This window comes from Mixophyes fleayi, chromosome 6 (assembly GCF_038048845.1).
Source record: "Mixophyes fleayi isolate aMixFle1 chromosome 6, aMixFle1.hap1, whole genome shotgun sequence".
Lineage (NCBI taxonomy): Eukaryota > Metazoa > Chordata > Amphibia > Anura > Limnodynastidae > Mixophyes > Mixophyes fleayi.
In genome coordinates, this window is record NC_134407.1 from 62,490,909 (window position 1) to 62,503,198 (window position 12,290).

The window sequence follows — 12,290 nt, forward strand, 5'->3', positions numbered from 1 at the left end:
AGCCTGCCCCTACCCTTAATACATTTCCCGCTCTCCCTCTTCCATGTAATTTTCTCAGTGCCCTGTAGTTCATTTCCCGTATATATTTAATTTATATGTATGAGAAGATAAAGTAGGGCAAGGTATGTATAAATTTATATATATATATATATATATATATATATATATATATATATATTAGAGATGGTCACTGACCCCCGTGTTTTGTATCTGTATTAACTTCATGTTTTGGTTTTGGTAAAACCACAATCATGTATTTTGGTTCTGTATTTTTTTTAAACAAAAATGCTAAAATAACATAATTTGCTCCTACATTATTATCATTAATTTCCAGTCAATTTTTGTCAAGTGACAAGAACACTGCTACCCCTCCTCTTTTTGTATGAGCTATGGCACTGGAGAGTGACAAGAACACTGCTAACCCTGTTTCTGTGTGAGCAATGGCACCAAGCAATGTCATTGGAGAATGGAGAGTGACAAGAACACTGCGATCCCTGTTTCTGTGTGAGCAGCGGCATTGGATCTCCTGGGGAGGGAGGTACTTATGGAATCCAAAACCTGTGAGATCTGACGACGTAAGAATGACGTTTTGCCTTGAGTCAGATCCGAGGAAGTGGGAAAGAACTGAGTGGCTCGGTATTTGGATTGGCGGGAGGAAGGGGTCAATTTTCGTAAAAATCGAGCCTAAGCATTATATATATATATATATATATATATATATACAGTCAGGTCCATAAATATTGGGACATCGACACAATTCTCATATTTTTGGCTCTATACACCACCACAATGGATTTGAAATGGAACTAAAAAGATGTGCTTTAACTGCAGACTTTCAGCTTTAATTTGAGGGTATTTACATCCAAATCAGTTGAACGGTGTAGGAATTACAACGGTTCCTATATGTGCCTCCCACTTTTTAAGGGACCAAAAGTAATGGGACAATCAACTCAAAACCTATTTCATGGACATGTGTCGGCTATTCCCTCGTTATTTCATCATCAATTAAGCAGGTAAAAGGTCTGGAGTTGATTCTAGGTGTGACATTTGCATTTGGAATCTGTTGTTGTCGACTCACAATATGAGATCCAAAGAGCTGTCACTATCAGTGAAGCAAGCCAACATTAGGCTGAAAAATCAAAACAAACCCATCAGAGAGATAGCAAAAACATTAGGTGTGGCCAAATCAACTGTTTGGAATATTCTTAAAAAGAAAGAACGCACCGGAGAACTCAGGAACACCAAAACACCTGGAAGATGACGGAAAAACAACTGTGGTTGATGACAGAAGAACTTTTTCCCTGATGAAAAAAAAACCCTTCACAACAGTTGGTCAAACCAAGAACACTCTCCAGGATGTAGGTGTATATGTGTCAAAGTCAACAATCAAGAGAAGACTTCACAAGAGTGAATATAGAGGGCTCACCACAAGATGTAAACCATTTGTGAGCTACAAAAACAGGAAGACCAGATTAGAGTTTGGCAAACAACATCTAAAAAAGCCATTACAGTTCTGGAACAACATCCTATGGACAGATGAGACAAAGATCAACTTGTACCAGAGTGATGGGAAGAGAAGAGTATGGCGAAGGAAGGGAACTGCTCATGATCCAAAACATACCACCTCATCAGTGAAGCATGGTGGTGGTAGTGTCATGACGTGGGCATGTATGGCTGCCAATGGAACTGGTTCCCTTGTATTTATTGATGATGTGACTGCTGACAAAAGCAGTAGGATGAATTCTGAAGTGTTTCGGGCAATATTATCTGCTCATATTCAGTCAAATGCTTCAGAACTTATTGGACGGTGCTTCACAGTGCAGAAGGACAAAGACCCGAAGCATACTGCAAAAGCAACCAAATAGTTTTTTAAGGCTAACAAGTGGAATGTTATGCAATGGCCAAGTCAATCACCTGACCTGAATCCGATTGAGCTGCATTTCACTTGATGAAGACAAAACTGAAGGGAAAATGCCCCAAGAACAAGCAGGAACTGAAGACATTTGCAGTAGAGGCCTGGCAGAGCATCACCAGGGATGAAACCCAGCATCTGGTGATGTCTATGCGTTCCAGACTTCAGGCTGTAATTGACTGCAAAGGATTTGTAACAAAGTATTAAAAAGTGAAAGTTTGATGTAGGATTGTTTAGTTTGTCCCAATACTTTTGGTCCCTTAAAAAGTGGGAGGCACATATAGAAACCGTTGTAATTCCTACACCGTTCACCTGATTTGGATGTAAATTGCCTCAAATTGAAGCTGAAAGTCTGCAGTTAAAGCACATCTTGTTTGTTTAATTTCAAATCCATTGTGGTGGTGTATAGAGCCCAAAATATGAGAATTGTGTCGATGTCCCAATATTTATGGACCTGACTGTATATATATATAGAGAGGGCTACAGAAAAAAGAAGGGGGCACAGAAAGAGGGCTACAGAAAAAAGAAGGGGGAGCAGAAAGTGGGCTACAGAAAAAAGAAGGGGGAGCAGAAAGGGGGCTACAAAAAAAAGAAGGGGGAGCAGAAAGAGGGCTACAAAAAAAAGAAGGGGGAGCAGAAAGAGGGGTACAGAAAAAAGAAGCGGACGCAGAAAGAGGGCTACAGAAAAACGAAGGGGGCGCTGAAAGAGGGCTACAGAAAAACGAAGGGGGAGCAGAAAGAGGGCTACAGAAAAAAGAAGGGGGTGCAGAAAGAGGGCTACAGAAAAACGAAGGGGGAGCAGAAAGAGGGCTACAGAAAAACAAAGGAGGAGCAGAAAGAAGAAAGTAGGCTACAGACAAACGAGGGGGCGCAGAAGGAGAGAGCTACAGAAAAATTAGGGGCAGAAAGAAAGGGCTACAAAAAATGAGGGGGCAGAAAGAGAGGGCCATAAAAAAACAAGGGGGCAGAAAGAGAGGGCCACAAAAAAACGAGGTGCCAGAAAGAGAGGACCACAAAAATAGAGGGGGGCAGAATATGGGTGAGAATAGCTAGTGGGCATATGTGAGAAAAGTGGGTAGGCAGCAGGGTACATGTCAGTGTGTAACAGGTGAGTGATGTCCAGTTGTTTTGTTTGTATTATTAAATCTAAAATATGGGGCCTCCCCTCTAGATATCCTGCGTTTACTCCTGGGCAGCAGTGAAGACTGGACAACATTCTGCTTTAGACAGCAGTCATCTGGACTGCAGACTTGCCAGCCAGTCAGGAGGAGGTAAGAGGTATTATTTTTATTTTACAATTGTATATATATATATATATATATATATATATATATAATTTATTTTTATTTTTTTCATAAAAGATTAATAAGACATGAGTTCCGGCACCTTTTTTTTTTTTTTTACAAAAAAAAGCACTGCTTACACCAATAGCTACAAGTTAGTACCAGTATGAGGTAATAGGTTTCTGCTGTTGTAATGTTAAATATTTTCTACACTACACACGTTATTATGGCTGAGAATTGTCAGGGGGTAATTATGTTACTGGTTTAATGTGGTATATTCCTGATTTTCATTCTCCCTTGCAGGAACACTTGTACTGGGTACAGAAGAAGTCTGGGGAGGGGCGTGGCGACGCCCTGTCACTCTGACAAGTGGGCGTGTCCGACAACTCTCCAGGAAGTGCCGCCCGAGCAGCAGGATCAGCAGCATGGAGAGCGGCGCTTACGGGGCGGCCAAGGCCGGAGGTAGCTTCAATCTAGAACAGTTTCTTAAGCGGCCGGAGACAATATTGCGGATCCTAAGTGCCGTGAGTACAACGTGTACCTCTTTAGTATATAGTATTATTGCATGACCCAGTGCGTCTATATATCATACGATGACAGGCAGTTCTTGTAAGATACCTCCCCTGTCTATACTTATGTCCCTGTATAATAATATCCCATCTACCAGCACCATTAATTATAATGTAGCAGTTCTTATTGTGGAACACTGGCAGCAAACAAAGAATAAGTTGCAACTAAGTTACTAAAGAACATGTAATAGTCCGTGAATAGTGTAAAGTGCATTGGTCCTATATGAGTTGGGTGTATCATGTGAGTCCTCTCCACCCTGTGTCATATGCTAGGAGTGACGTGTCATGTGATTGCAGGACACGTGGGGTCTGTTTACAGGGGATTACTTATCCCCTGCCAGTTTGTTCTTTATGGGATTGTGGAGGGGAGCATGTTCCAGGTTATTACTAGCTGTTTACTTCGCTATTGTATTTCCAAGCCAAGTCATAAGTGTTCAGTCAGACTCAGACTGCAATGGAGACATGTATCTTTAAATATTAATTTAGGAAGTAAATTTGTATTTATGCTGAAGGGGAGTGTGGATTTTTGTAAACTTTCATAGAGGCAGTTATTATATATTGCAGGAATAAAATAATCATATTTTAGACTACAAATGAAATGTACAATTTGAGTTTAGGTGAAGACTTGGTGGTGCATGTTAGCATAGCCCCTCCAAAAATAACTAGAGTATAGGAGTTACTTTTGTCATAGAAGTCAGTTTTGTTTGCATAGAGCAGTACTCATTCTGCAAATCCTTTACACAAAGGTGTGTTAATTTTATGGCAAGCTCTTCAAAATTGGGAGTAATGGAGGTAAGACAGTGGGAATCATTTGGAAGGCAGCACAGAATACATATAAATAGTGCAGCGTTAATATACTGTATTTCCCCATGTATAAGGCGCTCCCATGTATAAGACGCACCTTAATTTTGGCCCCGAAATTTGGAAAAAAAAAATATTACGGTAGCTGTCAAACAAGGCAGGGAGAGTGTAATAGCCGGCTACTCTGATTGTGATCAGAGCAGCGGGGCAGCACACTCTCCCTGCAATCGCTCCCCCTGCTGCCACTGTACCTCTGTTCCCCTCTTCCTGGATGCGTGCATACCACTGTCCCCCTCCTCATGGATCCCGGTTGCTACTATGCCTCTGTCCTCCTCCTCCTGGATGCGTGCATACTGCTGCCCCGCTCCCCTGGATCCCCCTCCTGCCACTGTAACGCTGCCCCGCTCCCCCTCGATCCCCCTCGCTGCCACTGTAACGCTGCCCCCCCCCCCCCCCCCCTTCCCTACCTGCATCCCTGCTACCCCTGTATAAGACGCACCCAGGTGTTAGACCCAACATTTTTGGGAAAAAGGTGAAACATGGGGAAATGCGGTATATTATATTATCATAGCATTTGCATGTTGGTTTTTCAGCTGTCAAGTGGTTAGTAGCAGAACCTGATTAAGACCCTGTGGGGGCCCTAGGCACGATACTGGTTTGGGCACCCTTTCTCCTTCTCCATTTGTCCCCAAAAAAAAAAGAAGAAAAAAAAATCCAGAAATAAAAACAGGTTTAGTAATCTGAGCCCCTCGGCCGTAGCCTGGGTTGCCTGAACCAGCTCTGATTAGTAGTCTGTTGAAGTGGCCATTTGTGTTAGAAGTCTAAATACAGACTAATAACTGTTTGACTACTAAACCTGTTACAAAATTTTTGGGGGTAAAAATATTTCCAATAAGTGTTTGTTAACCGAGAAAGTTATGTACAACAGACTTTCTTCCTGACAGATTGCTGAAAAATACAAGGGCTTATACAGATTTTATAAATAGAAAATCAAAGATAGTAAATTTGCACTTGAATAAAAGAAAATACATATGATTTCAAACCTATTAAAGGCCATGTATTGCATTCATATCATATGTGAAGATAGTTCTGATATAAGATAACCTTCAACTAATCAAACAGTGACCTTTCCCAAAATATTACACAACTGACCTTCTCAGGCAGCACTTTATATCATGGTATAGGTCCTTTGCAGTATATACATTTGTATATGTATTTCTGCATGTTTTGTAGTAGTTATTAATAGTGGACACAGCAATAAATCCCGACCTTATACATAGCAGGAGGCACCTGAAATGCCTGTGCTATTTTCAATGCTATACACGCGGTCGGCTTAATCAAACTACACAGCTCACTTCAATCCTGATATAGAACACGGTGATTATAGGAGGCAAACGCATCATTGTGTACAAGCCCCTTGGTGTACCGGGTACTTTTCCAAGAAAAACAATTCAGAAATCTACTTTGCTGTCACTAAATTAATATACCTAAAGATCGATGGTGATGGTCGATTGTTGATCTTTGCTCTCCCCTCCTCACGCTGCTGGAGGTCTTCCTTTCTACAACAAAGTGCTTTGTCTAGCTTGAAATATCATTGTGCACGCTTGGATGGTTCAATTATTGAGCTGCTCCCTAGAAATGATTTACATTCTTTGTAGAAGTGAGAAAAATAAACAGTATGATCACTGGACAAAAGAATACAATAATGGATTACATACAGGTCCGATAACTAAGAGCAAGGTAAAACATACTTTAGAAAGTGCACCTGAGATGCTAGTACTAAATGGAGCTTTGGTTGTACAGGAGGTGTGGCCATCCAATTAAATGCAGTATTTGCACACCTCCTAACTGTAACAGAGTGCAAACAGTGGGAAACAGTGGTGATTATTATAATTTATAAGGCGCCACAAGGGGTGAGCAGAATGGATATGAGAAGCAGTGTAAAAGTGGAGTGTAGAGGAGGAAAGGGGACAGAGCAGGCAGCAAGCCAGTGCCTTGGATTGTGTCTCAAGGGTGTGGAGGTAAAAAGGAAAGAGTGGGTAGGAAAAACATGAGGAAATAGCCTTGCTCGTGAGAGCTTACAATCTATAAAGGAGGGCCTGACACAAAGAGGGTGGCACAGAGCAAGGAATAAGTGTGAGGGGGCAGCAGTGAGTTAGGAGTAGGGCTGGTAAAAGAAATGAGTTTGTAGGGCACGTTTGAAGCTTTGGAGACTAGGGATAGTCTGATTGGATGAGGGAGTGTGTTCAGCAATGGATAGGGAGCCCATGGAACAAAACAGCTAGTCCTTGAGTAGGGAAGTAAGTTTGAAATATTACTCTACAACACCTTAAATTGTCTTTCTTACTCTACAGTGTGCAACTCTGATCCCATATAGAAGACACATATGGTAATAACTGCATTTAGTGGGATTAAAGGACCAGTAAACCCTGCAAAAATATTTTCTTCTAGCCTCACCTGGTACTGTCAATAATATACCCCTACTCCAACACCCATTGTTCAGGGCAATTAACCCACAGCAACACCAGGGTTAAACGTTTGCTGCCACTTCCTATATGAAGACCAGGGGGTAAATGTATGAAAGTCCGATTTTATTTTTTTTTTTTTTTTTCAACTCGCCGGAAATCGCGACTTTGCAGCTAAAATTTAAAGCGGCGATGACTTGTAAAGGCAAGTTTGAAAAAATCGGACTTTCATACATTTACCCCCAGAAGTCCTACATAATAACAGGCACATAATTTAGCTTTGGAGATAATTTATAGATAATGTAATTAGAAGTGTTTTATATATTTAAGTGATTTCATTTTCCGATGTCCTTAACGTTTAAAAGGCCGTATTCTCTGAGTTCTCTGTACAGCGCTGCAGAAATAGTGGCGCTATATAAATAATCGGTGATGATGACTAGCTGCCAATTTTAATCTACCTTTTTGTTCTTTTTTTTTATAGATTTTTGGACTCATTGTTTTTGCCTGTATTCTGACCGATGGCTACAGTAGTCATCCTGAAGAGAAAGACAAATTATTCTGTATTTTCAATAATAATGATGATGCCTGTCATTATGGCGTGGGGATCGGAGTTCTGGCTTTTCTAGGTTCACTGGTCTTTCTGGGATTAGACGCTTACTTCCCAACGCTCAGCAACATCAACACCAGAAAGTACATTGTGTTCTCAGACCTGGGTTTTGCAGGTAAATACCACCTTTTTTTTTTTTTTTTTCTTTGGTGGAGAGACGTGGGTAAGTACACACTTTAAATCAGGCCTGTCAACCTGCGGCCCTCCAGATGTTGTGAAACTACAAGTCCCAGCATGCCCTTCCAGCTATCAACAGGTTGGCTACTGGCAAAGCATGCTAGGGCTTGTAGTTTCACAACACCTGGAGGGCCGCAGGTTGGACAGGCCTGCTTTAAATGGACCTTTTGCCTGGCCAAATGCATACATTGTCTCTTTGTCCTTTTCAGCAACTAGGGAACTAGCCACCAATTGTATTGCCCACAATAGACTTCTCGCATGTCACATCATTGTTATATCCAACAGGAAATTGTAAAGTCTTAGAGATAGAGTTTGACTTTCAGTAAAAAAATACTTTTGGCTGGAGATCTCCTTTATATCAAATACATTCTTGGCTATAAAGTGTGACATCTATTTCTTACTTTAAATGTAAATAAAGGTCATTCTTTAATACATGCTTTCTATAGTGTTTGGGGTAAAATAAAGTTGAAAACATTTACTGAAACACAGGATTATTGACCCATATGTGTTTATGGATTGTGGCCGTTTTTTTGGGGTGATCATTCTCCTGCCCACTCCAAATATAAGTTGCAATGTATACAAGTAGGTAATAGGGCACATAGGATGCCCGCTTCTGCTCAGATGATTAAATATGCAAAGAAATTAAGCTTTATGTGCAGGATAACTTGTGTACATGTATCTCTGTATTTTGAACATGCATAATACATTCTCGAGTTAAAGATGATAATGATAATTACTTAAATAAGTGTTATGTCTAATGTTTTACTACTATGGGTATCTATTTATGGCGGTTTAAATACTTTGTTCTATATTTTATTCATCTGGTGAAAGTGTAGTGGGTATAGCTAATATTTATCATAGTGATCAATAGATCACTGTTTTGAGGTTTGATTAAAGCCAACCTTCAATCAAATTGTCTTCTAGACAATTTTTTTTTTTGTTGGCCTAAAAAAACAACCACAATCTGCTAATTAGATACAATTGTTTTTCTTTCATCCATAAGGGGAACACATACCTGACTGTGGGATTAAGCTCCACCAACAGGAGGCAGAGCACTTTGACAATAGAATGTCTCCTACTTTTCTATTTTAACCCCTCCAACTGCCCAACAGGATCCTCAGACATAGGAGGTTGTGGTTTCCGTTCATCCTCTCCTTCTATGGGTACAAGTGAGGCATTTGTTTGCAACTCAACTAGAACAATTGTTCTAATTGGGTTGCAAACTTTGGTATAAATATCTAGAACAGTAATGAACAACCCGATATGCTTTGGGGGCCGCTTCGTGTGGCACACTAGTCTTCAGAAGGGTCCACATTGCCCTTAATCTCAGTAGTAAGTTAGAACAATACACTTAATCAAAGAAAGAGATACCTATCTGTAATAACACAACAGGCATTGTAAGCAAGTGTTGCAAACAAATCTGACTATACAGCAGGAAAGAGATGGGAGTCACAGGAGGATCAGAGGGCTGCCTGTTGCCCGTCACTGATTTAGAACTAATTAAGATGGTCTCCGTGGTCCAATGTGGTAATATGGGGCAGCTATCAGCTGTGCAAGTTTTATTGTTGTAACTCAAGTTGTCTACATTTACCCTGTCATTTCAGGCCTCTGGAGTTTCCTGTGGTTTGTGGGATTCTGCTTCCTGGCCAATCAGTGGGCAGTTACAACAGATACAAAAGATATTTGGACAGGGCAAGATAATGCTAGAGCGGCCATTGCATTCAGCTTCTTTTCCATCCTATCCTGGGTAAGTTCCGTCATGAATACATAAGCTCACACCATGAATTTACTTATTTCTCCAGAGAATTGCTTAGCATGCCATGGTACAGGAAAATAGCAAATTAGCACAGTGCAGTCAAAATGCATGTGCAAGATTAAAAAAATGGTGTCATGGTTTTAATGAGCAGTAACTAGGCAAGTGACTTTTCTGCCGCAATATTAAATAAGCCTAACCATTTGTTAGTGACCAACTTGTGCACAGATCCTGTTGTTCAGAAGAAACCTTCATAACATGCCACAAACATCTTAATTTTATTCCTACTGTGGATCATGCAGAATTAGGCCAAGCAAGTTTAGTCCACACACACGTGTGTGCATCAGCTATCAGTGATTTTATGCAGTAATAATAAAAGGGGCAGTTATTGGATAACATGGAGTTCAACCGTTGACATTAGAAAAGAGCAAATATAACCAAACTTAGATGCATATTTATGAAAAGCTGAAAACAAGGTTTGCTTTCCCTAGTCCATGCTTTCACATAGAGAAGTAATTTAACAAATATTAAGTAGGATGGAGAGAACAGACCTAAAGCATTAAAAATTATTTAATGTTACCAGATTTAGTGGAACTAGAAGCCTGAATCTGGTCTGTGTTCCACTGTGCATTTGCAAGTTTTTTGTGAATCTGTAATTTAACTCTTACCACTCTCCCACAGGCAAATGAGCTGTCTTGGCTATATTAAAATTGCAGTAATAAGTGTTTTTTTTTGTTGTTTTCTTTACCACTGCTATTGAACATTTTCATAAATGTGCCCTCCTGGTCCTAAATCGAGACTGAGAACCCCTAAGCCTGAAGACCAGCAAGTGCGTTGTGGTTCTTATTACTCCCACTTTTTAAACAAATAATCACAGGCATGAGAAATCGGTCATTAATTGTGAATAACCAAATGTTACTTAATAATATGCATCTTTCACCTGTTTTGAGACAGGGCTTCACATCAAAGTAATTAATAGAATCTGGTGGCTGAGGGTTTAATATGATGAGTATTGAATTATCCAGACTCCAATTTCAAAAAGAACACTCCTGTTTTAGTTGATTTCAGTGTTTTGAGCCTTGGAGAGCAAAAATATCAGAATTGTTTGATCCATTCTGCAATTATGATCCTGTCTTCACAGATTCCACTTGCAGCTTTAGCCTATAAGAGGTACAGGCTGGGGGTGGATGATTTCAACCCAAACTACACGGATCCTAATCTGGACACTGCAGCTCCATATTCCAGCTACCCCGACGCAGTCACCGATAACTACCAGCGACCACCATTCACACAGAATTCAGAAACAGATGATGGCTACAAACCACCAACATATTGAACAGACATCTATACACCCAGAGTTGTATAGACACACAATACGGCTGCTACAGCCACAGACTGACATCTATAGCTACCGTTCGTGTCCATACTCTGCGCTTCCCAAGTGCCTTTTTTGTATTTTGTGCCAGGAGCCTGATGGTGTTTTGTTCTCATTACTCTGATTAAAGCCACCTACAGTGATGCCTTCCCACACATCTGCATGTTTGAAATAATACGGCCTTTTAAACGTTAAGGACATGTACAAGTTTTATTTTAGTTTGGCATTCATTCTTTATATGGATAAATATAGAAGGGGTCTATTTTTTTCAGTAGCAGGCAGTTGAGACCTGCAAGTAATCACTGGATATTTATGTTAAAATTATACCTGCTGTGTACACGCACGGGCAACAACCAGTTTGTGGTCTTTAAACCAGAGTGTGCTTGGTGATGGTATTTCTTGAAAACACCTAGGGCTAGATTTACTAAGCTGCGGGTTTGAAAAAGTGGGGATGTTGCCTATAGCAACCAATCAGATTTTAGCTTTCATTTATTTAGTATTTTCTACAAAATGAGCTAGAATCTGATTGGTTGCTATAGGCAACATCCCCACTTTTTCAAACCCGCAGCTTAGTAAATCTAGCCCCTAGTGTCATTTTCTATTAGAAACTAGTACATTTGTATATTACTTTTTTTTTTCTTTAACTTAGTGATGCAACTTGTATTAACTGTGTGCACAACACCAAAACATAACTTACATGACTAGCACTCACCTTGTTTAGTTTGTGTTAAAATGCAAGAGAACATGGATGATTGTCTAAAGTATTAATACCAACTATTCATTAATTTCATGTTTTGCCATAAACCATTGTATAGAAATGAAGACATTTTCATATAACCACTGCATTTTACATCATGCCAAACTCTCCCTGCTGTGGAAGCCTCGATTTGGTGCCTAATTGATAGTGATACACTGGGTCGCTCCAGCTGCTACAAGTGGCAGCTGTTTACGGTTTTGTTTGTAGATAATCATTCTGGTGCTGGGTAAGAAAAGAAAATATTTACAGCATGGCACAGGCTTCAATTTCAATAAAGATTTTTATTCACAGTGACAGAAGTGTGACTTTTTTGTAAAGCCCATCCTAAAATCAGTTTCATTATAAAGTGCTGACATAATATGCAATGCTGTGCACTGAGGGGATCATGACAAACTAATTAAAGATGGGCCTGCCCAAGAGAGCTTACAATCTCAGAGGTGGGGAACACAACACAAGGTAGCGGAATAACAGTTAGGGAAAGTGTCTGGCAATTGGTAGGCATCTGCCTTATCAGCCCAAAAGTAGTAAAATAGTTACACAGAGAAAAGCATGGTTTACAGTCTGTTTATATTTTGCATTCACACGTTTAAT

The 12,290-nt window shown here is 40.1% G+C and overlaps 1 protein-coding gene across 1 annotated transcript; it reads left to right on the top strand.

Moving 5' to 3' along the window:
• The first annotated feature begins 3,574 nt into the window (after positions 1 to 3,574).
• SYNGR2 (synaptogyrin 2) lies at positions 3,575 to 11,998 on the top strand. The gene is made up of 4 exons (XM_075216722.1): positions 3,575 to 3,719; positions 7,512 to 7,752; positions 9,419 to 9,561; positions 10,709 to 11,998. Exons 1-4 carry the CDS (start codon positions 3,621 to 3,623, stop codon positions 10,901 to 10,903), a joined length of 678 nt encoding a protein of 225 aa, XP_075072823.1. The 5' UTR covers positions 3,575 to 3,620; the 3' UTR covers positions 10,904 to 11,998.
• Positions 11,999 to 12,290: the final 292 nt, after the last annotated feature.